Below are 27,728 nucleotides of genomic sequence, written 5' to 3' on the forward strand. Positions count from 1 at the left end.
CTGTCTCACGCACACACACAAGAGAGAGAGAGAGAGAGAGAGAGAGAGAGAGAGAGAGAGAGAGGTTACATTTTGAAAACAATGGGTTATAGATTATGGTCCTATTACAATAATGACCCCCCAAAATGTAGAGCTTATGCAGGGCTCACAAACTGACTGCTCATGCATCACATTAAGCTTTTTGCTTGATCTGTACAGTGTTTTTTTGATTGTCTGCTTGTTTAGCTGAATTGGTAGCCAATGTTTAGAAATTGGGATATCACACTTAAAACCTTGGATTTTGGTTTCTCTTTAAAAATCTGAAGATCTGGCCTGTATTCCCATATGGCAACAATCTACTGGAACTAAGTGCTCTTTAAATGGCATCAGTGCTCAGTAGGTCATAACTGCTGTCATTTCATTCTCTCATTTACTAACCAGTCTGGTCCCTGAAGTCTTTTGAAGATAAGTTAATTCATCTTTGTATGTGTGCCTGTATCTATATGTGTGTGTGTACACATACCTGTTATAGATATATGTATATACTCAGCTATAATATGTATGTGTATATGCAGAACACATGACACATATACCTCAACTCTCATTATTTTAAAAATTTAAAATTTTAAAAACTTCTAGGAGAGTTAAACTATACTCAATAATTTTTAATTTTCAAAGCTCCTCCCCCCCCCAAAAAAAAGATTGCAAATAAGAACAAACATACTCTCCTATACTTACCTATGGGGTCCACCCAAATTCCCAAAATGTCCTGTGGAACATTGATCTCTGTGGAATCCAGAGTTGGGTCAGTAAAGGCAACATCCTGATGAACAACCTTGGCTAATGCTTCAGATGCCACCTTGTTACCACTGAGGACTTGGCTAAGAAGCTCTGCTGTTTCTTCCTCTGTTGAACACAGCCTCAAGGTAATCTTTTCCCCTAGGGTAAAGACAAACTATAAGCCATTACATTTCAAGAGTTTCAGTGGAGAAAGAACAGAAAGAGAGCGAGAGGAAGAGTGAGAGAAAGAGAGCGAGAAAGAGACAGAGAGGGAGCAAGAGAGACAGAGTAAGAGACAGAGAGAGAGACAAAGTGAGAGAGACAGAGTGAGCAAGAAAGAGAGCGAGCAAGAGAGTAAATCAAAAGCTGTGCGCTTCGATTAAGTGAGGGCTATACATCCGCCTCAGCAGTTCCTAAGCCTGGCTGACTGCCAGAATCACCTGGCCGGACTTCATCAAGTCAGATGCCCAGTGGCCACTCGCCCACTTAATGTGACTAGTAAGGGATAGGTTTCAGGAATCAAAAGACCTCCCCAGAAAAATGCCCACGTGGGCACAATTTTGTATGCCAGTTTAGGGATACATAGGCCAGTTAATAATTCCTGAATCCCTGATCATTAATCTTTTAAAAATGTATTTGTCTTTTGACTTTTTATGTACTTAAGTCACCCTGTCCGTGTCTGAATATGTTATTGAAAAGAATAGAGGTTTCTGGCACACTGAAGTGCTTCTATTTCTTTATATGATGCTGCTTTTAACTGAGCATTGTTTATGCTAAGTAACATAAGCTGGTATAGCCTAATTTTTAAATGTAGTAAATCTGTATGCCTCTAAACAGCATTCATAAATAGCTCTCCTCTGTGGAGCCCATCGAAAACCAGAACATAAGCGAAACTGCTGCTTACAATGAAACGAGACGTTACCGAGGCCAGGTGCCTTACCATCACTTTAAACATGCTTCTTAGACCCTTGATTAATCAGGTTTCAGCACTTGACAGAAGTGAGGCAAGAGGCTGGTAGAAATAGGCAAATTAATAGCAATAAGAAGTGACAGCAGTGGAGAAAAAAACTGTTAAAAATTAAGAAAACATGGCACTTTGGAACTTTTTAGGTATACAGACAAATCCTCCAGCTATCTAGGTCAGTCGTCCCCAAACTTTTTACACAGGGGGCCAGTTCACTGTCCCTCAGACTGTTGGAGGGTTGCCACATACTGTGCTCCTCTCCCTGACCACCAATGAAAGAGGTGCCCCTTCCTGAAGTGTGGCGGGGGGCCGGATAAATGGCCTCAGGGGGCCGCATGTGGCCTGCGGGCCATAGTTTGGGGACTCCTGATCTAGGTAGTTACTTCTACCTTACTTATTCCAAGGACCAGCAGTATCTAAAGCATCTGGGAGCTTACTAGAAAGTCAGAACCTCATGCTGAGCATAGTGGCTCATGCCTGTAATCCCAGCACTTTGGGAGGCCAAGTTAGGCAGATCACTTGAGATCAGGAGTTCGAGCCCAGCTTGGCTAACACAGGAAAACCCCCGTCTCTACTAAAAATATGAAAAAATTAGCTGGGCATGGTAGCACATGCCTGTAATCCCAGCTACTTGGGAGGCTGAGGCAGGAGAATCGCTTGAACTTGGGAGGCAGAGGCTGCAGTGAGCTGAGATTCTGCCATTGTTCTCCAGCCTGGGCAACAGAGGGAGACTTCATCTTAAAAAAAAAAAAATCAGAACCTCAAATGCCACACCAAATCTACTGAATTTTAACAAGATCTTGTGGTGATCACAAGACCAGTAAAGTCTGGGAAGCACAATATACATCTATTACAATGATGACTGAATCAGCAAGAAACAGTCAAATTTAGTTAACTTAATTCAAAGTAAATTAGACTATTGAAGTTGGGGAATAGTAAAGCTAATAATGGCTACTTACTGCACACCTACTCTGGGCTCAGTAAAACTTATGAGGTCATTCAAAGGAACAAATTATATCATGTCACTCCTTTGCTTAAAATTTGCCAGAGATGTCCCATCCCACCGAGAGGGAACTCTAAGCCCCCTCCTATGATCTGGTCCTGCCTGCAATATCATCATCACTGTCTCTCCTCTTCTCCTCTCCACATTCTCTGCTCTTTTAACAAACAGGAAAATTCATGTGGCTATGCCTTTTGCCCCTATAAGTTTAGACAAATGATGTATTAAAATAACTGTTTATGAAATAGTCAAGTGCAGATTTTTAAATGTAAGATTGCTTATAAATCAGACATAAGTGTTATTTTTAACCTTCAGAGGTTTAAATGAGATTTCCTTCTTACTATCATAGAACATCTTAATATGTGGTGCATGAAGGAGACAAAAAAATGTACAGAGTTAATCTAGAAATTCATTTTTTTCTCTGTAAATGTGCTTTGTAAATATGCTAATTATTTAGTATTTGTAAATACTAAATATTTTTTTTTTTTTTTTTTTTTTTATTATTTTTTTTATTATTTTTTTTTTTTTGAGACGGAGTTTCGCTCTTGTCACCCAGGCTGGAGTGCAATGGCGCGATCTCGGCTCACCGCAACCTCCGCCTCCTGGGTTCAGGCAATGCTCCTGCCTCAGCCTCCTGAGTAGCTGGGATTACAGGCACGCGCCACCATGCCCAGCTAATTTTTTGTATTTTTAGTAGAGACGGGGTTTCACCATGTTGACCAGGTTGGTCTCGATCTCTCGACCTTGTGATCCACCCGCCTCGGCCTCCCAAAGTGCTGGGATTACAGGCTTGAGCCACCGCGCCCGGCTAAATACTAAATATTTAAGTATTTGTCACATGATCAGTGTTTAAAGTTCCCTATATTACTCTTCTACCATTAAACAAACAAACCCAAACAAACTAAAAAAATAAAATCATTTCTCTGAAAGAAATCAGAGATTGTGATATTTTCCTGTATACCTGAACGTGGAGGGCCATCCAAGGTGAATCTGGCCCACACGAAACTTAATAAACAAGACTTAAAACTTGGTACTAATCTCAGAACTTCAGGAGGCCAAGATGGGCAGATCACCTGAGGTCAGAAGTTTGAGACCAGCCTGGCCAACATGGTGAAACCCCATCTCTAATTAAGAATACAAAAATTAGGTGGGCGTGCTGGCACATGCCCATAATCCCAGCTACTCCAGAGGCCGAGGCAGGAGAATCACTTGAACCCAGGAGGTGGAGGTTGCAGTGAGCCGAGATTGTACCATTGTACTCCAGCCTGGGCAACATAGCAACTCATCTCAAACAAACAAAACAAAACTGAGTATTAAAAGGAAGATTTTAGTTAGTTCAAGTACTTCAGAGAGGTTCTGAGATTCAGGGAAATGATGAGGTGATTTGCTCAAGATCACACAGTATTTCAGAGCCATGGCATCCTCTGCACCTTTAGCCAAGGTCTACAGACTTCCCTGAGAGTCCACAAATGGGTTTAACCCAGGATCTGAAATTGTCTGCACAATTGTGTTGATGGGCATCTTTGGGGCATTGATAACTTACATTAGATTCCCAAAGGGCCATGCTATTTTCCCAAAGCTTGAATTACAAATTACTTAAATGCCACAGATTTATATCTAAAATGATACACGGACTTGCTAAATTATTCTAAGATACTGCATCTCTCTACTTAAGTCAAATGGCATGATATTCTGAGGTAGAAATGGAATGAACCTTAACATTTAAATATATTGTGTTTATAGTAAGAGGCTTCCAAACATTTAGTTTATAGCATAAGTTGGAGATTACAATGCCATATGATAATTAAGTTACAAAGACACATTAAGATTCTTATACTTACCCAAGCCATTAGTAAACTCATTGGATTCTTCGCCAAAAATATTTTTTTCCAAGCCTGGAAACTGAATGATTCAGAGTATGATGAAAAAGAAAACAAAAACCCACACACATGTTCAATTCTGAATAGATTTCAATTTTATATTTCAAATTAAATAACACAATTAGAACTGAAATTCCAAAATTTCCAATTCCTGAAGCCAATCCAAGTATAAAAAATGAAGTCTGCTTGCCTCCGTGCCTAATTTTCTAATATTTTTCTGCTCTTTAGCCCCTATAGAAAGTCAAAATCATGGTAGATGGCCTGGTTCCCTTATGTCCTGTTTAGTTTGCAAAAGTACTTCTAGAAACTTCATCTTTCTACTTAAGGGCCATAGAATTTGAATATTTGCAAAGGACATGTTTTAACTGTTGCTCTTAAACAGCATCCTAGTAGCTTATACAAGGTAATTTTGTTGATCAAGTATGTAAAAGCATGACTTGAGACTGGATAGAAGGGGTTAGAGGACAGCATTCGATTTTGTTTTCTTTTTCAGGCATTTGTTTCCCCATTCTCAGATGTATCATCATTCAGTCTAGGAATGGGATATGAAAAAAAAAGAGATTTTATGGAATAACAATTTAAGCATCAATATAAAGAGTGAATAAATGGAGTCAAGTAAGAATCTTCTGTCATCTCTGTATGCTCACGAAGCTTTCTGATACATTTTGCTTCTGATCCTCTTTGTAGTAAAGATATTTTTTCTTAAAATATATGCCAAATTTTGATACACATGATGTTCCCAGGGAAGAAAAGCTAGGACATGCTTCAAATATTTGGACTCAGTCATTTGCAGATGACCAATAGCTTTCATAATGCCGTCAACCACTTACTATTCATATTATCTTGTGGGACAGTACAAATCAACAAGGGCTGGCAGCCAGCCCGTTCATCAAGGACTGAAAATCAGTCTCCCGAGCCTACTTAAAGACCTGTTTTGAGACTACAGGACATAAGGCTCGTGAAATAAAGATATTTTATACAGCTAAAATGGAATATCATTTATTTTAGCTCACAAATAAACTACTGCTTGGACTTTTTATAATGCTTTGAGGCAAATATTAGCTCATAAAAATTAATGTTGATACATTTTTAACCCAGTTACTCAACCATCCCTTGCACACAACTATGTTGATAAGTAAAAAAACAAAAATAAACTTGTTTCCTTTAGTCTTTCAGAGCCAGATGTTATATGACATGAAAAAGCATAGTTTGTAGAGATTTCATGATGGCATTTAGTCTCTTTGCCTGTGGTCGAGATTTCACTCAAACAATTCTAAATGATTCTCAGTATTTTGAGAATTTCATAGAAATTATTCCAATATTTTCTAATGCCTTCTGCCATAAAGTTCTATTCTCTCAAATGTAATGGTTAGATTATCATATAAAAGGCAATATAGTATTGGAAAGAACACAGAACCTGGAGTCAGTCGGCCTGTGTTTAAAAACTGGCCCTACCATTTACTTGCTGTGCAACCTTAGGCAAGTTACTTAACCTTTCTGTGCCTCCCTTTTTTTCACCCATTATATTGTAATAGTAGTTCTAACTTCATCAAATTGTTATAAGAGTTAAATAAGTTAATATGTCTAAAGACCTCAGAATAGTTGCTGGCACACAGCATTTATTTATGCTGCTAGTATTATTATTTCTACTTATTAGCACATTGTCTTTCTCTAGTCAGCTCCAGAAAGTTAGAGTCACAATCATTGTTACATTAGCATATACACATCTTTATAAGTTTATAACAAAGAACAATATTTTTCTACTAGAATAAAGGAGACTTTAAGTCTCTAGCTACAATCTCATAACTGAAGCAACCATTAGATAATAAAAGCCCAGGCTCTTTATTATCATAATAAAGTTTCCTTCATGAGATCCACAAGGTATGACTTAATATATCAAGTTAAAAAAAAAAAATCAACAGGTTACAAAGCAGTGTGCTCTCATTTCTGTTGTAATGCATTGTTCGTGTCATGTACACACATAAACATAGAAGGAAAATGTTCTAATATTTAGTAAAGCATAGCTCTAGTTTTCTCCAGTGGTGGGATTAAGAGCATTCTTATTTTTGCTTATTATCCAGAAAACATGTATTTTTTTTTGTTTGTTCGTTTGTTTGTTTTTGAGACGGAGTTTCACTCTTGTTACCCAGGCTGGAGTGCAATGGCGTGATCTCGGCTCACCGCAACCTCCGCCTCCTGGGTTCAGGCAATTCTCCTGCCTCAGCCTCCTGAGTAGCTGGGATTACAGGCACGTGCCACCACGCCCAGCTAATTTTTTGTATTTTTAGTAGAGACGCGGTTTCACCATGTTGACCAGGATGGTCTCGATATCTCGACCTCGTGATCCACCCGCCTCGGCCTCCCAAAGTGCTGGGATTACAGGCTTGAGCCACCACGCCCGGCCGTATTTTTTTTAAGAAGAAACTCATTAGTAAATGAAAGGTTCTATACTGAAATGTTTATTTCTAGGTATTAGAATTGTGAGTGATTTTTATTTTCTTATTTGATTTTTTGTATTTTAAAGATTTCTTGCAATGAACATTTTTATCAATATTGTAATCACAACAAGGAGGAAAAAAATCCAAGATGTTTACTTGAATTGAAGGTGCTAGCATTCTGACAGGAGTGAGGGGAGCAAAAGGCATGCAGTCTGTGATGGGAAAGACACAGGTGCAACTGTTTTGCAATTACCTTGGTTGTGACCTTTCTTACCTTGTTCTCCATATTCTGTTTTATAACTTCCTGTACCAGTACATCAGCCAGCGTCTTGAAATCAACTGCAAACTTCTTGTTCTTTTCTCCCTCTTTCTTTTCTTCGATCAGCAGCTGGAAGAGGGCTTCCTGCTGCCTGCACGCCCGGGCAATGTTAGCAGCCTTCTCAGAGACACAGAGCAGCTCCCGTAGGATATCTGACATTTCTGAACCTTGCTTTTCAGTTGCAGCTGCTGGTGGAATTGGCACCCACCTCTGGGTCGATGGCTGGAAAAATACAAGAATGTGAAAGAGAAAGCAGTTCAGAGAGTGATGTCAGGGTGCCTCTGGCACTACTAACAACCCATCTGGCAGTCAACCTGGTCAGCCTGGTGAACAGCTAGTATGTATCATAATCACATCCTCAGTGTGGAAGACTCTAGATACAATCTAAAATTTGAGGTTTATTGTTTTAATTCTTGAAAAAAATATTTACACTCTCAAAAATATATCAAGAATTAATTCTCGGTGACAGAAATAAATTTGAATGAAAATCTAAATCTCTAGAGAGACAGGCAGATGGACACACAAGCGCAATGCTAAAGGCAAGCCAAATTCTTGTAATGACTTTAGAATTATCACATAGGCTTAGCAGCAGTATTGAAGTAGTGCTTTGTTTCATCCTGTGGGAAGAAGGGAGAAGAAATGGATGAAGACTTATCAGTTCCAGGGCAACTTTCTAAAGTACTAAGCACCAGACCAGCTAGCAACTCCCCCACCCTGCCCCCCTGCAAGACAGGGTCTCACTCTGTCACCCAGGCTGGAGTGCAGTGGTGTGAACACAGCTCATTGCAGCCTTGACCTCCCGGGCTCAAGTCATTCTCCCACCTCAGCCTCCTAAGTATCTGGGACCACAGGTGCATGCCACCACACCAGGCTAATTTTTATATTTTTTGTAGAGATGGATTTTTACCATGTTGACCAGAATAATCTCCAACTCTTGGGCCCAAGTGATCCTCCTACCTTGGCCTCCCAAAGTGCTGGGACTACAGGTGTGAGCCACTGTGCCTGGCTTCAAACCAGCAAGCACTGTGTGTCCTGCAAGACTCTGAGGTCATCTTAGGCTAGTAGCATAAGCCATCTCATTGCCAACTCCCTCACACCCCATTACAAAAAAAGTCCCACTGGCTGGGCACAATGGCTCACGCCTATAATCCCAGCACTTTGGGAGGCCAAGACGGGTGGATCACGAGGTCAAGAGATCGAGATCATCCTGGTCAACATGGTGAAACCCCATCTCTACTAAAAATACAAAATGTAGCTGGGCATGGTGGCACATGCCTGTAGTCCCAGCTACTCAGGAGGCTGAGGCTGGAGAATTGCTTGCACCCAGGTGGCAGAGGTTGTGGTGAGCCGAGATAGCGCCATTGCACTCCAGCCTGGCGAACAAAAGCAAAACTCCATCTCAAAAAAGAAGAAAAAAAAAAGTCCCACTATCTGTGCTGCTCCTTTACCGAGTAAAAGGTTGAATACTGAAGTGAAACATGCAACTTGTTGAGACTTGAAAAGTTCTGGCTTCTAAGAGTGTTATGCTATCATACCTTGATTATATCTTTTGGGGCTTTCTTATAATTAGGAGAGAAACAGTTCTCATGTTTAATAGTAGCTACCTCTTACTGAAAACACTTGAAAAATTCCTATCTCATGAGAATTACTGTGAGTATTATCAACCCTGTTTTACAGTTAAGCTGAAGCATAACAAGGCTAAGTGACTTCTTCAGGGTTACAGAAGGCTAAACTGCAAAGCTTGGCATGGCTCCTACACAGAAGCCCAGGCTCTTTATTATCATAATAAAGTTTCCTTCATTAAAAGACAGTCTCTTAATAGGCCAGGTATGGTGGCTCATGCCTGTAATCCCAGCATTTTGGAAGGCCAAGGCAGGTGGATCACTTGAGGTCAGGAGTTCAAGACCAGGCTGGCTAACATGGTGAAACCCAGTCTCTACTAAAAATATAGAAATTAGCTGGGGCCAGGCACAGTGGCTCATGCCTGTAATCCCAGCACTTTGGAATGCTGAAGCGGGTGGATCACCTGCGGTCAGGAGTTTGAGACCAGCCTGGCCAACATGGTGAATCACTACTAAAAAAAAAAAAAAGAAAAATACAAAAATTAGCCAGATGTGGTGGCTCACACCTGTAGTCTCAGCTACTCAGGAGGCTGAGGCACGAGAATTGCTTGAACCTGTGAGGCGGAGGTTGCAGTGAGCCGAGACTGTGCCACTGCACTCCAGCCTGAGTGACAGAGTGAGACTCTGTCTCAAAAAAAGAAAGAAGAAGAAGAAATTCCCTTAATGGACTCTGGGATGCTGAGAATTAGTACAATTCTGAAAACGTGGATGCGATGTGAGTAAGTTGTAATTTGTCATAGTTGGTCTTAAACAATTTTGCCAAAAAATATGTTCTCTTAAGATTATAGGTCAACTACTATGAGAAACATGTCCAGTCCCAGTAGTAATAAAAGAAAAGGGCATACAAACCATGAGGCATCCCTTTTCACTATTGTATATGTTTTAAAGTTTACATTCCCTCTTGGAGATGTGGTAAAACAGGTGCTGATGCTGTGCTAATGGGCATGCAAACAAGTTAGGTTTCCAGAGGGCAATTTGACAAAAATGTGTCAAGATCTCTATAGATGTCACTGCCTTTAGTCAGTAACTCCAGTCTTTCCTCAATTTGTGTTAAGGAAATCAGAGTTGAATTAAAATATTTCTGCACAAGGAGGATTAACATTACAAGAAGTTGAAAATAATCTTAAATATTGGTAAAGCATAAATACTATACAGTCAGTAAAATCATGTTTTTGAAGAATAATAATATGGAAATATGTCAATGAACTAATGTTAAGTGGAAAAACTACCTATGACCATATGTAATTTGAGAGTATGTTATCCATTTGTGTTTATACACATACACAGAGAAAGAGCTTGAAAGGAAGATTAGTAGGTGATGTTTTAATGGTAGTTATAACTGAGTAATGGAATTATGGATGACTTTTTTTCATTATGCATTTCTATAATTTTCAAATACTCTACAGTAAATATATAGTGCTTTTATAACAAGAAATTACATGTTTAAATGTCTTGGGGCAATTAAGTATGAAGGTATAAAAAAACTCAGCTCCTTGAGGGAAATGTCTAAATAAAATGTGACTGTAGTAATAAAGCAAAAAGCTTTCAGGTGATAGAAAGGATCTAGAGAACCCTCAAACAAAAGCACCTGCCTACTTAAAAGCCTTTTGTTTTAGGAATGAATGCTGCGTAGGAAGATTTACTTTCGTTGACTTGAATCTAAACATTAGGAAAAACAGTTGCATTAATAAAGCAGAGGCATGCTACCTTAGAAATAGTTGATGGCATATATAATCTTAATTAGTATTTCTTAGTAAATGTTCTGTGGTTACTATAAGGCAGAAGAATCAATGAACCAACAGTATCTAAATAGCTTTTTATCTTTATAACAGCATGAAGATCTCAAAAAGTCCAATTTAAAAGCTTTCAAGATAAACAATATTAGCATTGCTTATTTTATGCAGGTATTAAAATCAATTTTTTTTCTGAAAAGAAACTACTAACTACACTGTTGAATAACCAAGCTCCTTATAACACCCGAGAACACTCAGGCGAGATACTCACCCTGGCTACAAGCTCCAGAAATCACCACCACTTCCATCTCTCACAAAGAAAGCTCATCAATTTAACCCTGGTGAGTTTCAGCACAGATGCTACAGTAATCTGGAGTTTGCCTTTTGGGCCCAACGCTTATTTTCTCAATAATGATCACTCTCACCTGCCCTGAGCAGTTGCTGCTTAGCGAGCACAGCAACATGACCAATGGGAAAAAACTACTGGCTATTCACTGCAGCCCAATAATGAACAGGTCTACAGATTTTAGGAATAAATAATAAATAATCAGGTTTTCAGTTCCACAGTTATCCCAGAGTTCATTCTTTGTTTTGGCCCTAGGCAACACTGTCATATTTTGTCAAACTCCAGGTTGAACTGCTCGGTTTCAGACTTTTCAGTCTGAAACTTTTTATTCAGCTACTTCCCTCTCTCCAAGCCCCTAGCTCTCCATATCTCCTCAACTCAGTTCACACAGGCAGGCCACAACCCTGAGGGGAGTGTTGCACAATTCATCCTTACCTCGAATGACTCAACTTGAAATAATTTGTCTGTAGAGAAAGTGAAGGGTATATCTTATGCAGAATTTCTTCTTCCATTTTATCAATACATTTTATTAAAACTCATGGAAATTATCTTTCAGATGATTAAAAAAAATTTTAATTTATTGTTCCACTTTTATTCTAAGTTTAGGAGTACATGTGCAGGTTTGTTACATAGGTAAACCCATGTCATGGGGTTTGTTGTACAGATTATTTCATCACTATTGGGTACTAGGCTTGATACCTGGGTGATGAAGATTATTTTGTTAAGAGTAAGTTTACATACTCATTGTTCACCTAAGATAGTTTTATTTCAACATACTTTAAATGACCATGATTATAGACTTATAATTAGCAAGTTATGGTATTTACCATAATGTAATAGCCTTGCCTATAGAAGAAATTCCTTTTGATTAGTATTTCTCAATGGATGCTCTGAGAATTACCTGTACCAGAATTACCCAGGGTGCCTTCCAAAAAGAGAGATTGCCGGACTCCACCCCAGCTTAGTGAATCAGAATCTCTGAAGACAAGGCCTAGGAATCTGTGTTTTTGTCAGCATCCTGTGTAACTCTAAATGCTGAGATTTAATAGCTCCAGTTCTCCAAGTTGCTTATGTTTCTTTACCTCAATGCTGGCAATTTTAGTGGCAGCTGGCATCTGATGGCAGGTATCTTGGTGAAACAATGTAGGTACGATGGTTTTGCTATCTGCTATTCTTGTGCAGAGACAGGTTAAAATTGAAATAGCTAAGATTTACTAGGTGTTTACTATACGCCAGGTGTCCTTCTAGGCACTTCACATGTATTAACTGATTTAATTCTTATATAACCTGAGGAATTAGGTACTATTATCTCCATTTTGCAGATGAAGAAACTGAGGCACAAGGTGATTGTTTACCGAAAATCACACACCTAGGAAGTTGTGGGACAAGATTCAAGCCTAGGCAAGCTGGCAGAGCCCACACTGTTGACCAGTACTCTAGCCAACGAAATATTTCATCAACTGTTAGCTAACAAAATAAGGGAAAAATTAGCAATTGTTGGATCATAATCACTAAGTACATTACTACTATAAGGTACATTATATAGCAAAAAACAAAAACAAAAACAAACCCTAGTTGATATCTGTCACCAGTTTGATCATTATAAGTCACTATTTTACTTCTCTTTTACTCTCAGAAAAACCTTTTCTCCAGCTAATCTTCAGCTTCTGTTAAGGACCCTTCTGGATAGTAAAAGTTCACCTGCTATGTTCCACTGATGTCTCCCTTAACTGTCATGGTGTTGATGGCAGGGGGCATGCCCCATATCTAAGTCTTCTGGTGTTCATTTGTTAAGACTGCGTAGCTTAACAATAAAACCTTACTTTCTCACAGTACTGGAGGCTGGAAGTCCAAGAGCAAGGTGTCAGTAGGACTGGTTTCTCCTGAGGCTTTGTTCCTTGGCTTGCAGATGGCCCCTCTCACTGTGGCCTCACCTGGCCTTTCCACTGTGGGTATTAATCTCTGGCATGTCTCCCTCTTCTTACAGGGACACCAGTCAGACTGGATTAGGATCCGTCTATATGACCTCACATAAACTTCAAAGGTCCTATCAGCAAGTAGAGTCCCATGCTGAGGTACTAGGGGTTGGGGCTTCAACATGTGAAATTTGAAGGAACATAATTTAGCCCTTAACACCTCTCCTGAAAGAGAGGCGTTACTTACCTTAGCAACCCAATCTATTAGCTGACGCACAATCTATTCCTTTGTTTTGTTTTCTGGCCGAAAGTAAAAACAGGATAGTGTTTTCTTCCCCATTTATGTGGTCAATAAGAATATCTCTGAGGCAGTCATTCCCACTATGAATTATTTGTTTTAGCAGCCAAATAATTAATATTGCAGTGAATCTCTCATAAGCCTTGTTTCGTAACAATCTATTTCAAGTCACATTTCAGCAAAATGGGCTTAAAGAAGTTTCATTCCTCCTATCTCAAACCAAATGTATATATCTATATGTTTAATATAAAAGTGTGTCACAATGCTAGGCAGAATTAAGGTGTCTTTTGTTTTTGTAGAATTGTCTAGTTTAGTTGGAGAACTACTAAAGGAATTGAAGTATGTCAGAAGGAAAAAAGGTTAAGAGTTTTCTTAGAAACCCCAACCTCTACACAAAGATAAATCTTGCATTTATAGCCATCCGACTATCTTATCAGAACAACAGAGGTTTAAAAATCCTATCTGAGTAATTTAGACATATTTCAGTTAGGGTAAACTATATAGTAGGAAATACACAGCCTTTGGAATCAGAAGACCTGGGTTCAAAACCTAGCTCTGCTACTAATTAGCTGTGTGGCCTCAGGTATTTACTTACCCTCTCTGAGACTCTCCATCTTTAATATAAAGACAATAGTTACCTTGCAGTGATGTTGTGAAGATCAAATGAAATATTTCTGGAAAAGTACCCAGCACAGAGCTTTACACATGGCAGATAATAAATGATTGCTATGACTATGAAATGCAACCTTACAGAAACCACAGTCACATGCATGTCTTTACTTGAGAAAGTAAGAGGTTGGCAAGTTTATATGGGTCACTGAAACCTTTTCTTAAAATTTACTAGTCCATTAAATCCAAAGCCTGGGAACTACTTGTAATTCTCTGAGTAACCCACATAAAGTTCTTTTATGTAGGCCAGATTTGATTGCTTCAGTTTCTGGGCATCTGGGTGGAAACTCCGGCTCCTAGAGGCTGAGACTACTCTGGCTTCGTGGCAGCCAATCTATGACTGGCTTGGGAGAGCCATTTTTTTCTGTCAAGGGAGATATTTGATGAGGATTCTAGGGCCCAGAGTGCTCCTTCTCATGTGAAGAGCCTGGTTGCAGCAGAAGCTGGCTGTGCCCTTTTGTTGTCCACAGTGACAGAAGGGTGACCACATAGATAAGGGTCTGCCACAATACAGAACTGCTCTCTAATCAATAGGCAAGGGCATCAGAGCACTTCTGTTGACATTCCCTTCTTCCAGCAGATAATTCAACACTTTGCAGAGCCCACATTTTTGCCCATTGCACATTGACCCCACCCCACCCCTATGGTTTACATCCTGAATTCTGTCTGTCACTCATCTGAGGAATGACAATGTGAAGCTATTGTGGGGTGGCCCTGCCTGACAGCTATTGCTGCTAGGGGAAAAGGCCAAGCTTCCACGAAATATCTTGGTGTTTTACAAGAAGGTGCTTCTCATGACCTTTTCTAAGGGGGTACAGCTGTCCAGGAGTCTGTGTAGGTGGCCACATGATGGCAGTGGCCAAGGCTCTATTCAGATCACATTGCTGTTGTAGGAGAAACATTGACTTCATCCCACCTCTCCTTTGCTCCATACTGAAGGGCTGCTTCGGGAGTAGTTTGAAAGATTGGGGGCTGTTTGTGCAGAAGGGACAGGGGAACAGAAGTGGGCCCACACTAAATATGGAGGGGGACTCGGTTTGTCGTGCAACTTGCTAATAGTAGCCTCCCTTGAGATTCCTGTGAGGCCAGAGGGAAACTGTATTACAAGCCTTATTAGAGATTTGCATTACTGCCTTTTAGATCATTGGAAATTGTTTTCCTGGTGTATAAGCTGTGTCCAACTTTCAGACATTTGACTGTCAAACATTTTTCAGGATCCAACGAATATTACAGTTTGGGACTGCCTATACTTTTTGGGTCTTACTTCATGTTGATCCAGGTGACGTTCCTGTCATTACTTCATGGGCTCTGATTAAGTTTAGCCTTTTAGCAGCTGATTTCACACTAACCATTTACTCTCATGCTCTGGGAAGACTGTAAATTGCACATGCCCCTCCCTCTGGTTGACATGCGCTTCTTCCTGCTTTCTCTATCTATCTAATGCTCACTCACCTTCTCAGAATCAGTTCAAGGGCAGAAAGCTTGAATAGGCACTTCATAAAAAAGGATATCCAAATGGCCAATAAACACACAGAAATACAGTCTACCATATTAGTCATCAGGAAGACGCAACTTAAAATCTCAACGGGGTGTTGTTATGTATACAATAGAATAGCTAAAATAAAATAGACTGAAAATTTCAAGTTTTGCTAAGGGTATGAAGCAACAGAAACTTGTATGCACTGTGGGCATGAATGAAATTGGTATAATCATTTTAGAAAACGATTTGTAATTTGTTGACTATAATTTATGACCCAGCAATTTCCTTTGTAGATATTTACCCAAAGATTCATGCAGGCATGGATTAAAAGACATGTATTTGTGAGCAGCATTATTTGTAACAATCTAACATTGGTATTAACCCAAACAACCATCAGTAGTAAAATGGAATAAAGTGCGGCATATTCACATAACAAAATGCTATACAGTGGTGAAAATGAATCAACTGCGACAATAGGCAACAACAAGAGCGGATCCCATAGAAACACTCTGTCAAGTGAAGGAAGTCAGGCACAAAAGATGTATGCTGTGCAATTTAATTTATCTAAAATTCAAAAACAGGCAGAAGGAACCTATAGTGTTGGAAGTCACAATGGCCGTGACCTCTGGAGAAGAAGGGGTTATTGATGGTGGCAGTGGGAATGTTCTGGATCTGAGTGATGGTTACATGGGTGGGTTCAATTCATTAGGCTATATGCTGAGATCCCTAATGTTTATGTATGTATTTCTATTTCAATCAAACAGTTTTTTTAAAATGTGTGTGTAAAAGGAGGAGAGGCATTTAAACTGTTGGCTCCTTCAGAGGACATTTCTGACTCCTCCTCCATCTTGGGCACCTGGGCCATGGGGGAATGGAGATGGGCCAGATCTCTATGCCAGCTTTCCAACACTCTATGCATTGGTTTAGTCTATGCTCTGTCTGACAAGAGATTTAAATGCATGTGGTGTCTTATGACTCGTAGCGCATAACTCAGATGTGTTCAATAAATGTTGGCTAGTGAATTTTCCCTTAGCTTTGTAAATACAGAATTCATCCTTGTCACACTGTTTATTATACTTGGATTCTATCAGCATTAGGCACATGGGCCCATATTTGTATAAAAGTCTACATATATTCTCTCTTCAGTTATAAGAACAAACCAAGGCTGTATTTGAATTACTAGCAACTGAACCACATTTTTGGAGCACCAAATCAGAATCTAAAATTATCCCCTTTCATCTAGAGGTGACCTATCTGTGACAAGATTAATTTAATTAAATCACTCAAAATAGTAAGTTTAATTTGATTTTGTGAGAAAAGATATTAAATATGGTATATGTGAATCCTTTATTTAACCCTAACATTTCTCTCTCTTTCCTACCTAACCTTCAAACTTCAATTTCACCTCAAACAGTGATGACATACACACCATTCACAGCTTGTCAGTCTATTCTTGCTCTATTGTGAGGGTACCAATGAACGACATTAGCCTACATTTTTGCTCACTGAAGCTACTCAAAACAATAGACTACAAAGATGTCCCTTGTTCTCAAATATTGTTCTGATAGCTTGTAGATAGAAGCCGGTACTAAAGCAGCATTTTCCAAATCAGTTAAGATCAAGAACTAATTAAGACACATTAAAAATACAGACTTTTAGAAAGGGGAATGTTGGCAATTTTTAGCCAGCAATGGAAGGAAACACCAGGTGCAACAGTCAGCTCCACCCTCACTGGTTACTTAAGAACAGAACAGGGAATCCCATGGCTACTGCAACTGAGAAGCCTTGTTCCACTAAGAATCAAATTATATTGCCTTTTTGGCTCTGAAAAAAAAGTTGACCTATGTAATAACTATTTCATAGTAACATAACAATTGTATAAAGAATGAATTTCAGATACTTCTCAAAACTCATTTGAAAACTGTGAAAAAGTATTCCATTTAGAAATGCTTTAAAATTTGGTCTGGCACAGTAGCTCACACCTGTAATCTCAGCATTTGGGGGGGATGAGGCAGGTGAATCACCTGAGCTCAGGAGTTCAAGACCAGCCTGGCTAACAGGGCAAAATCTCATCTCTACTAAAAATACAAAAATTAGCCAGTCATGGTGATACATGCCTATAATCCTAACTGCTTGGGAGGCTAAGGCAGGAGAATTGCTTGAACCCGGGAGGTGGAGGCTGCAGTGAGCCAAGATGGGCCAGATCTCTATCCCAGCTTTCCAACACTCTATGCATTGGTTTAGTCTATGCCACTGCACTCCAGCCTGGGTGGCAGAGCGAATTCTATCTCAAAAAAAAAAAAAAGCAAATAAAAATACTTTAAAATGTGATAGTGACCTTAATTTTAAACTCCCTTTTTCATAGTTGGAAGTATTTTCACTAAAGAGAAACTTTGTTCATTTATATATTTTTCTATCTGCTGTGTTCCAACTACAGTATATTTTTAAGTTTTTCTATGCTAGGAGATGTTTTTAGAACCCCAGTGTCACAAATGAAACTTGAAATCAGAGAGTATGTAAATAGAAGCAACTTCAATGTATAACTACCTTAACTATCAGAAAGAATAAATTTTTTAAAAAGAGAAATTTGATGCATAATTCAAGGCAGAAAAAAAGATCAGATGTATGGTTTGTAGCAAGAATCTTTTCCAATAGAATATTATTTATACTTTTGATCAGAATCTAGAATCTTATTAATTTATTTGTATTTTTATTTTTCAGACAAGGTTTCACTTCCATCACCCAGGCTAGAGTGCAATGGTACAATCTTGGCTCACTGCAACCTCCAACTCCCAGGCTCAAGTGATTCTCCTGCCTCAACCTCCCAAGTGGCTGGGACTACAGGTGCATGCCACCATACCTGGCTAATTTTTGTATTTTTAGTAGAGATGGTGGCCATGTCAGCAAGGTTGGTCTCAAACTCCTGATCTCAGGTGATCCACCCACCTCAGCCTCCCAAAGTGCTGGGGTTACAAGCATGAGCCACCACATCTAGCCTTAATCTTCGATCTATTTTGAATGTTTCCTTTTGAATGTAACATTTTTCATTAATTAAGGAAGATTTCCAAGTCAATTTATCTTTCCTTTAGAACTCATGCCATGCTAACTGGAGACACTAACTCCTTTAACACTACTTATTGTCTGGATGGGTCTGGATGGGCCTGCACAGTGTGCAGTAGAAAGATCCTTAGAACTGGTTTTTAGGCTCTGTTTTTCCAATCAGGTATATGACCTCGGTCACGTGATACAAGCTCTCCGGGACTTGTTTTCCCAATTTTGTAAACATAAAAAAGGAAAAGAAAAGCGGGACAGAGAGGATCGATTGGATGATTGCTATGATCTGTTTCAGTTCAAAACTTCTCTCTGTTTTTTAATATCTCCTTTCCATATAAAAGAGGCTGGGAAATATTATTCAGTCTTAAAAAGAAAAAAATTCTGATACAGGCTACAACATGGATGAACCTTGAAGATGTTATGGTACATGAATAAGCCATACTGAAAAGGACAAATACTGTATGATTCCACTTATACGAGATGCCCAGAATGTCAAATTCGTAGAGGCAGAAAGTAGAATGGTGGGTATTAGGGCTGGGAAGAGAGGGTAGAGTCACTGTTTAATGGGTATACAGTTTTAATTTGAGATGATGAGAAAGTACTGGACACGAACAGTGGTGATGGTTGCATAACAATATGAATGTACTTAATGCCACTGAGTTATAATTTGAAAATGGTTAAAATGATAAATTTGATATTAGAAATCTTTTCTATAATATTTTTAAGTTAAAGAAAAACCAAAAAATTATAGGTTTAGAGAAATGTACATTTCAAAAGCTTTTGATGTTTATCATCTATGTAACAAGGGCATAATAAATATTTGTTGACTTACATTTTTAAAAAACAAGTGGGGGCAGTAGTAGGAAAATTCGGTTTAAAGAAGGGCACTGGCTATTTGTCTTTAAGTTGATTTTGTAGTAGCCACACTGGTTTTTTAATACAGTTGACCCTTGAACGACATGGGTTTGGACTGCGTGGATCCACTTACATATGGATTTTTTTCAGCCAAACACAGATCAAAAATAGAGTCAGTGAGATTTGAAACCGAAGTATATGGAGGACTGACTTTTCACATATGTGAGTTCTGCAGGGCCAAATGCAAAACTTGAGTATGAGCAGATTTGGGTATAAGTGAGCAATCTGGGAACCAATCCCCTGTGTATGCCGAGGGACAACTCAACTTAGATTGTATGTTTATACACAGGTAGCTCCATAACTTATGATGGGGTTACATCCTAATAAACTAAGTTGAAACTATCCTACGTTGAAACTACATTTAGGAGGGGTGGGGTGGCTCACACCTGTAGTCCTAGCACTTTGGGAGGCCGGGGTGGGCAGATCAGTGGAGGTCAGGAGTTCAAGAGCAGCCTGGCCAACATGGTAAAACCCTGTTTCTACTAAATATACAAAAATTAGCTGGGCATGGTGGTGGGTGCCTGTAATTCCAGCTACTTGAGAGGCTGAGGCAGGAGAATTGCTTGAACCCGGGAAGTAGAGGTTGCTGTGCGCCAAGATTATGCTATTGTACTCCAGCCTGGGCAACAAGAGTGAAACTCTGTCTTAAAAAAGAAAAAAAGAAAGAAAGAAAATGCATTTAATACACCTAAACTACTGAACATCGTAGCTTAGCCTAGCCTGCCATAAATGAGTTCAGAACATTTACATTAGCCTACAGTTAGGCAAAATCAATCTAACACAAAATATATTTTATAATACAGTATGGAAAATCTCATGTAATTTATGGAATATTGTACCGAAAGTGAAAAACAGAATGGTTATATGGGAACTCAAAGTACAGTTTCTACTGAATGCACATCACTTTCACACCACTGTAAAGTCAAAAAATTCTAAGCTGAATCATCATATATTGGGGATCATTTGTAGAGCAGTTTGGGGTATGGGTGAAGAGGTTAAGGGATTTTACGACAAGGGCCTGAAGCTCCCCATCCACTTGGTGTACCATGGTTCTCTCTCCAAGGCCATAATGCCTTGAAGAGCAGGATACACATTCCATCTTCCCGTGACACACAGTGGGAGTTCTACAGGTGGACTGATTTTCATTCCATTAGAGATAAACATGTCTGCAAGGACTTTCTTGCACCAAAATTAATCTGTAAGAAACAATTTATTATGATTTTAGGATTGTAACAATTAGAAAATGCAATTTGAAGGAGTTCTTTACAGTGTTTCTAGATGGCTATTATTATTTTTTTGGCAAGATAAACAAACTACTTAAAAAATATATTTCCTGAATGTCATAGTAAAAAAAACAGAGGTCATAGATCATTTATTGTATCATTTTGGCAGAGTAGCTTTAGTGGTATGTCTCTTTGTATTTTATTTACTCTTCTACTTTGTAGAAGCAAATGTTTATTTTTAATAAGTACTTATAAAACATTGCATAGAGCAATATAGAATACTGAATGTAATGTTTTCGTTTAAAGGAACATGATAAAGAAATATTTACAATACCTTTTACTTGAAAAGTTCAAAGTACTAAAAAAATATAAAAGGCTCATCAAAGACACACTAAATACACTAAATGCATTTACGCTCTTGCTGATCCTGCAACCATAGATAAATGTCTAAGCTGGTTAATATTTATCTTCTTGATCTGATTATTTTTATTTCCCCATTCTTTGTTATTCATGAGGCTTATAATCAGCCATGTTTTATAGACATTGTATTATTCCCAGATCAAACTGGGATTACAAGTGAATATATGTGATTTGTGCAAATTCCCAGGAATTAACTAGAGAATTTTTCTAGAACTTGGAAGATCACATCCTCATTTTAAGAGTTGCTGATAATGAAAATTTATGGCATCACTTTAAGTTACACTTTCCTTAAGCAATATTAAAATAATTATTTTATTTGGTCATTTGAATTTAACTCCTTTGATATTATCATTCTCATTTGCATTGAGGGAAGGCTAACATTGTCACTTTAGAAGAAAACTGCAAATTTAAACATCTATTGGTAAAGGTGGCAAATACTGAAATTAACTTAAACATGGATAATTAACTTAGTGTATTTTAAATATTTAGTTGGTTAAAAAAAATAAATAAGCGAATAACACACACTCTCCTACTCAACTCCCAAAAACAAAAGGAGAAAGAAAAGGAATGTTAAGAGGAAGAAAGAAAAGGAAAATAAATTCTGACATTTTCTATTGTGGTAACTCATCTTATCAAATTATTTTATAGATATTTAATACTCTGTTTCGTTAATTTTTATATATGCAATTGACCAAGTTTTATGGCCAAGTAAATTTTTTTTAATAGAGTTGGGAGTCATTTTTTAAAAAGCTACAAATAAGGTATTCAAATTTGCATAGGCCATTTCTCTTAGAAATTCTAATTCTTGCCCATATTTAATCAGGTACATGGAAGAGGTAACAAACCAATCTATAATATGAAGGAAATTAGGCTGGGTGCAGTGGCTCACACCTGTAATCCTAGCATTTTGGGAGGCTGAGACAGGAGGATGGCTTGAGCCCATGAGTTTGAGACCAGCCTGAGTAACACAATGGGACCCCATCTCTACAAAAAAATTTAAAAATTAGCTGGGTGTGGGGACACGTGGCTGTAGTCCCAGATACTCGGGAGGCTAGAGTGGGAAAATTGCTTGAGCCTGAGAGGTGGGGGCTGCATGAGCCATGATCACACCACTGTACTCCATCCTGGATAAGAGAGTGTGACTTTTTCTCAAGAAAAAAATGAAAAGAAAGAAAGAGAAATTATCAGGTACAATATTTTGCTGTGTATGACTAGTCACAGTAATCTGCATTAAACATCCATTAATAAAACGCTCTTCTCACATTAAAAAACTTGAATTCACATTACATACCACATAAAAAAGACTAACATGTAAAAATATGTTTGCTAAATTCCATCACCAGAAGCTTGACCAGAAAAAAAATATAAAAGCTTCAGATTTTCTAAATGAGTACATCATCATATTAATAAAATCATAGTTTCCATTTATGAACATTTTATGTGCAGGAGTCCTAATAGGTTTTGTCAACTATTCATTCCAACAATAGTCATTTCCCACCTGCATTTTCCAAACTCACTTATTTTTGTTGCTGTTGTTGACTACTTTAAAACGTTATCATTTTTGTCTATTTGAATTATCTCCTTTCTCTTAGAAATTCTGATTTAAGAAGTCTTAAGTTGCAATCTGGAAATCTTTTAAACCACTATTATACTCCACCTACTCACCCACTTGCCTACTATGCCTCAGGATTTTACAATCAGGCAAGTTTGAGAAACAGTATGCAACATCAATCACAGGAGATGGGAAGCAGAACTTTTATTTTTTTAATTTTAATTTTATTTTTTGAGGTTAAAGTCTCCCTCTGTTGCCCAGGCTAGAGTGCAGTGGCACAATCTGGGCTCATTGCAACCTCTGCTTCCTGGGTTCCAGAGATCTTCCTGCCTCAGCCTCCTGAGTAGCTGGGACTACAGGTGCTTACCACCATGCCTGGGTAATTTTTGTATTTTCACTAGAGACAGGGTTTCACCATGTTGGCAAGGGTGACCTCAAGTGATCCACCCACCACAGCTTCCCAAAGTGCTGGGATAACAGGCATGAGCCACCACACCAGCCAGAGCCTTTATTTCTAAGCTCTCAGCTAAACAAACAAATTAACATAGTTTTATTAACTTCATTACAAGATTTAAAGTATTTTAACAAGAATATTCATAAGGACTCACATCTGGAAAAAGTGCTTATATATACCACCCTCACCTTTAAAAAATGAAGATGACATTTGTTTTCACTGATCACTTTTTATAACATAATTATCTTTTAAGCCATTTCTGTATAACATGAAATAGAGTAAGACATTTTCTTTTCTTTCTTTCTTTCTTTTCTTTCTTTCTTTCTTTCTTTTTTTTTTTTTTTTTTTGTTGTTGTTGTTGTTGTTGTTGAGACAGAGTTTCGCTCTTGTTGCCCAGGCTGGAGTGCAATGGCGTGATCTTGGCTCGGCCCCTGCCCCCGGGTTCAAGTGATTCTCCTGCCTCAGCCTCCCAAGTAGCTGGGATTGCAGGCATGCGCCACTATGCCCAGCTAATTTTGTGTATTTTTAGTAGAGATGGGGTTTCTTCATTTTCGTCAGGCTGGTCCCAAACTCCTGACCTCAGGTGATCTGCCCATCTCAGCCTCCCAAACTGCTAAGATTACAGACATGAGCCACCATGCCCCGCCCAGAATAAGACATTTTCTAATTGTTATTTGAGGCAGAAATAAAAAGTAAAATAAATACATAATAACCTTTATAACTTCCATCTCACAGGCCTTCTATGTCAAACAAGAAATAATCTTTTCATTTTTCTCAGGACTATAATAAGTAGAACCATAATTTAAATCTATTATAAGATTTATCATATTAAAGGGCATTCGTCAAAGCTGCAATTTCCAAGCAAGTGGTGGTTTAGTCCAAAAGCTTGAAAAGAAGTGGTAGCTTATTCTACACAGAAAGTACAGTGTAATTCTATGTGTCTGACATAATTATCTTCATAACTAAGAGCTAACTTCAAAAGTAGCACAAAAATCCACACAAACTTAAAGTAGGCTCTACATAAGAATGGAAACAAATATCTCTATTGAAAAAATGAATTCTTCCATTGCCTTTATTTATTTTTTTTTCCGTATGTTCTTTATTTTAAAAGGTAAGAATGAGATCACTTAGCTAATTCACCAGTCAGGAGTAGTTCAGTGGATTACTATACTATTATCAAGTTGGTCTCAGCCTTGGCTGAGAAAAGTTATCAACTTTTCTAGCTTCAAAGCCAGGAATGAGAGTGAAAGGGCCAAAAACTCTTTTGCTCAACAGATGGGATGTATTTATGTGGTCTGTCCATACTTTTAACCCACTGTTCTTTCGAACACCATCACACAGTGGGCAAACTTCTGCTTATTCAACACTTTAAAATTAACTTTAAAACGAGAAATCTCTAAAAAACACGCCGTGGTTGCTCATAAGTATTTTACATCCATGTACTAAGTAATCTAAGCGTTTTCTTTCACGCTCTTTGTGCCTAACCGTCTACATGATTTCACCAAACCCAGGTTAAATATTTTTTTTTTTCCAGCTACTACTCTGGCCACACCAACTAATTATGCACGCCTCATAACACCACCTTTCAAAATGCAGAGAGAATTAACCGCAAGGAAGTAAAGATTTTTCTAAATATAGTCCCGTCATGTTTATTTTACACTCATCAAGTAGGTCACTGGAGGTACCCGTCAGCTAAGGACACTCAGAAGCATCTCCCAAAGCCAAGGCTGAGACCAAGGGGCCACTGACAGCTGCGCCATCTACCTGTTGCAGCTGGGCCACTGCTCTAGACCACTATCAGATCAGCTCGTTCGTCCTACAAATGCCAATGATTGGATTTTTAAAGTCGGTGTTTGCCACCCTTTCTTCCCGCCCCCCTGTCGCCTTCGGGTCGCTCGGGCAGGGCCAAGGGCGCCGCGGGACTCGCGAGCTCCCCTCCGCGCCGGCTGCAGCGGCGATGCGGGGCAAGCCTGGCCGGGCCGGGCCGGGCAGCGGACGGCCTCGCTGCCAGGGCAGGGACCTCGCAGGCCGGCGCGCGGAGGCGAGGAGCCCTCCCGGCGCCATCGACTCACCTACCCGCGGAGAGACGATGGCGCGCGGCTCACCAGCCCGGGGCCCAGATCCGAGGAGGAGGGGCAGCGGCGCGGGGACCCGGTGGCGGGTGGCGTAAGGAGGAAAACGTGTTACCTAAGCCGGGGATGCGCACAGAGCAGGAGGCAGCAGCCTTTCCCTCGCGAAACGGAAGCGGCGGGGGAGGAGAGCGAGAGGAGGAGGAGAAGGAGGCGCGGCCGGGGCGCTGGGTTAGGCGAGGGGCGCTGGGCGTGCGGCTGCAGGCGCGGCCCGAGGACGAGGGCTGGGGAGGACGGAAGAGGTCACGCGAGCGAAGGCGAAGCCCGGGCGACGCGCGGCCCCGCTCGGCTCGGCACCAGATCCAAGCTCGGCCTCTGCCAGGCCGCCACCGCCCCCGGCTTTCCCGCGGGACCGCGGCGTGGAAACGCGCGCTGCCGCCTCGGGGCTCCCGGGACCCGCGGGCCCCCACGCCTGCCCGAGCCGGGCGTCCGCGACACGTCACAGATGGAGCGCGATGATTCAGAGGGAGGGCCAGGAAGGAAAGGGCTCTGGGGTCAGCTCAGCCTCGGCTGTTTCCTTGTCGCCGCCCACGAATTCACTTTTAAATCTTCCTCCTCCATTCAGCCGTACTCTCCTAGGGGATTGCGGGTTTGACAGATGGGTTGGCAGCTGTGAAGATGGACTTCCTGCCAGTGGTATTCGGGTCCCACTGTTCTAACGGAAATGTCAGGTGTACTAGATGTTTCTCAAGCCACAGCAGTGTTTCTCTGGGCCTTGCCTCTTAAGGAGTGGGCCTCGGGCCACCTGGACAGGGAGCACATCGGGGTGGAGAACTCATCTCTCTCCAGCCCTTGATGCTGTGATACTCAGTGTACCTTCAGGGTGGTTTGGGTTTTGAACGGTAGGAGGTAAGAATGGGTGTTGGTGGGCAGTCGGGGGGCAGGGAGGCGGATAGAAACCTTAAAAGGGTAACACAAACCTTTCGAGTAGAAGGGGTCAAGCAGCCTGGCCCAGAAACTGGTGTTCGTGAATACACTGGGCCTTCTAAAGCGGCGCTTCACACACCTTTTCACTTCTTGGCACAGGTGGTAAAGGATGAGATTATAAGGCTCAAAATGGGGATAAACAGAAGAGGCTGCTCCTGCAGAAGGCGAATGGGCCCTTGCACCTGGCGGGCTGAGAACACCCAGGCTATATCTGCATGCCTGTCATTCGTTCGTCTCATGGCATGCAGTTGGGGGGCTCTGCTTAAAGTTGTATCTGGCACGTTTTTTTAGCTACGTTTTTCCAAACCAGCCAAGACTGCCTCACTGAGTGGTCAACACTTGGTCCTCCCAGCAGTGAGGAACCACCAAGATAGGAGGCTGGGGCAATACTCAACTCGACAAACTCCAGGAAATGGTGCTTAAAACGTTTGGCTTCTCAAATGGAACTCATCGTTCTGCTCCCAGCCTGCTCCTGGGGTTTCCAACTTGAGACAATTTCTCCCCGCATCCCCCTACTCTTCCCTGGCTTTCACTCTAGCAAGCGGGTTGCTTCTACTTTCTCAGATTCACTTCTTAGGTGCATTCTCAGAGCTGATTAGGGTTAATGTTTAATTAGCCTCATCATCGTATCTATAATGGCAAAATCAAGAAACAATTTAAACATGATTCTTAAAAGTAAGGAGATAAATACCGGAGATATAGAAGGTGAAATAATTTTCCTCTAGGAAGCAGGAAATTTGGGGAGGCCAGGGCGGGGTAAGGGATATGAATCTAGTTCTTTTTTTTTTTTTTTTTTTTTTAAAGATGGAGTCTCACTCTGTCGCCAGGCTGGAGTGCAGTGGCATGATCTCGGCTCACTGCAACTTCCAGTCTCCTCAGTTCGAGCTATTTTCCACCTCAGCCTCCCTGGTAGGTGGGATTACAGGCGCCTGCCACCACGCCCAGCTAATTTTGTATTTTTGGTAGAGACGGGGCTTCACCATGTTGGACAGGCTGGTCTCGAATTCCTTACCTCAAGGGATCCGCCCGTCTCAGCCTCCCAAAGTGCTGGGATTGTAGGGGTGAGCCACTGCACCCGCTGGAATCTAGTCCATTTTCCCCTTTGCTACTACACATCTGGAGGGTTTCTTGCTTGCTTAAAAGTTTTCATTGGCTCCCAATCTGATACTACCAAGAGCAAGTTCCTGAGCAACTTAATAAAGACCCATCACGCCTCGCATCTGTCAACTCTGCCCCTTGAGTATTACACCCCATTTTACTACACGGCATCTAGTTCCTGAATATGCAAACAGATTTCATACATTTGTACATTTATGCATGTTATTGTTTTTGCCTGGGAAAGCATTCTCTTGCTGCTATAATAATAGCTAATTACACTGTCCTAAGTGTTTTATGTGATTTATAACTGTTAATTCTTACATCAACCCTATGGTAAATGTTACTGTTATCTCAATTTTAGAAACAGGAAAACGAAAACTTTAAGAGTTTAAGTGATTTGCTCAAATATGTAGTATGTGGTGAGGCTAAATTTGAACCCAGCAATCGGACTCCAGGACTAACAGCATTAACAACTATTCATCCTTCTAAAAACCTTTGGAAAGGACACTACATTTGAACAGGATTAAAAGAT

At 40.1% G+C, this 27,728-nt stretch overlaps 2 protein-coding genes across 10 annotated transcripts in view; one reads left to right on the plus strand and one right to left on the minus strand.

The window, feature by feature from the left end:
• Window positions 1-25,321, minus strand: part of INPP1 (inositol polyphosphate-1-phosphatase) — a 29,314-nt gene extending 3,993 nt beyond the window's left edge. Inside the window, exons 1-4 of one of the 3 annotated variants that reach the window (XM_010351568.3) lie at window positions 25,230-25,321; window positions 7,316-7,582; window positions 4,565-4,625; window positions 718-918 (exon numbers count right to left, since the gene is read on the minus strand). In XM_010351568.3, coding sequence (XP_010349870.2) covers window positions 718-918; window positions 4,565-4,625; window positions 7,316-7,519 — 466 coding nt within the window. In that variant the 5' untranslated portion in view covers window positions 7,520-7,582; window positions 25,230-25,321. Of the gene's footprint in view, window positions 1-717; window positions 919-4,564; window positions 4,626-7,315; window positions 7,583-25,114; window positions 25,192-25,229 lie in introns of those variants that run through there. The other 2 variants (XM_039469736.2, XM_039469735.2) reach the window with 2 other exon arrangements.
• The window catches only part of HIBCH (3-hydroxyisobutyryl-CoA hydrolase), a 225,523-nt gene that overhangs the window by 48,711 nt on the left and 149,084 nt on the right, over window positions 1-27,728 (plus strand). The gene's annotated exons all lie outside the window — the stretch shown is intronic.

The sequence above is a fragment of the Saimiri boliviensis genome, chromosome 5 (assembly GCF_048565385.1).
Source record: "Saimiri boliviensis isolate mSaiBol1 chromosome 5, mSaiBol1.pri, whole genome shotgun sequence".
Lineage (NCBI taxonomy): Eukaryota > Metazoa > Chordata > Mammalia > Primates > Cebidae > Saimiri > Saimiri boliviensis.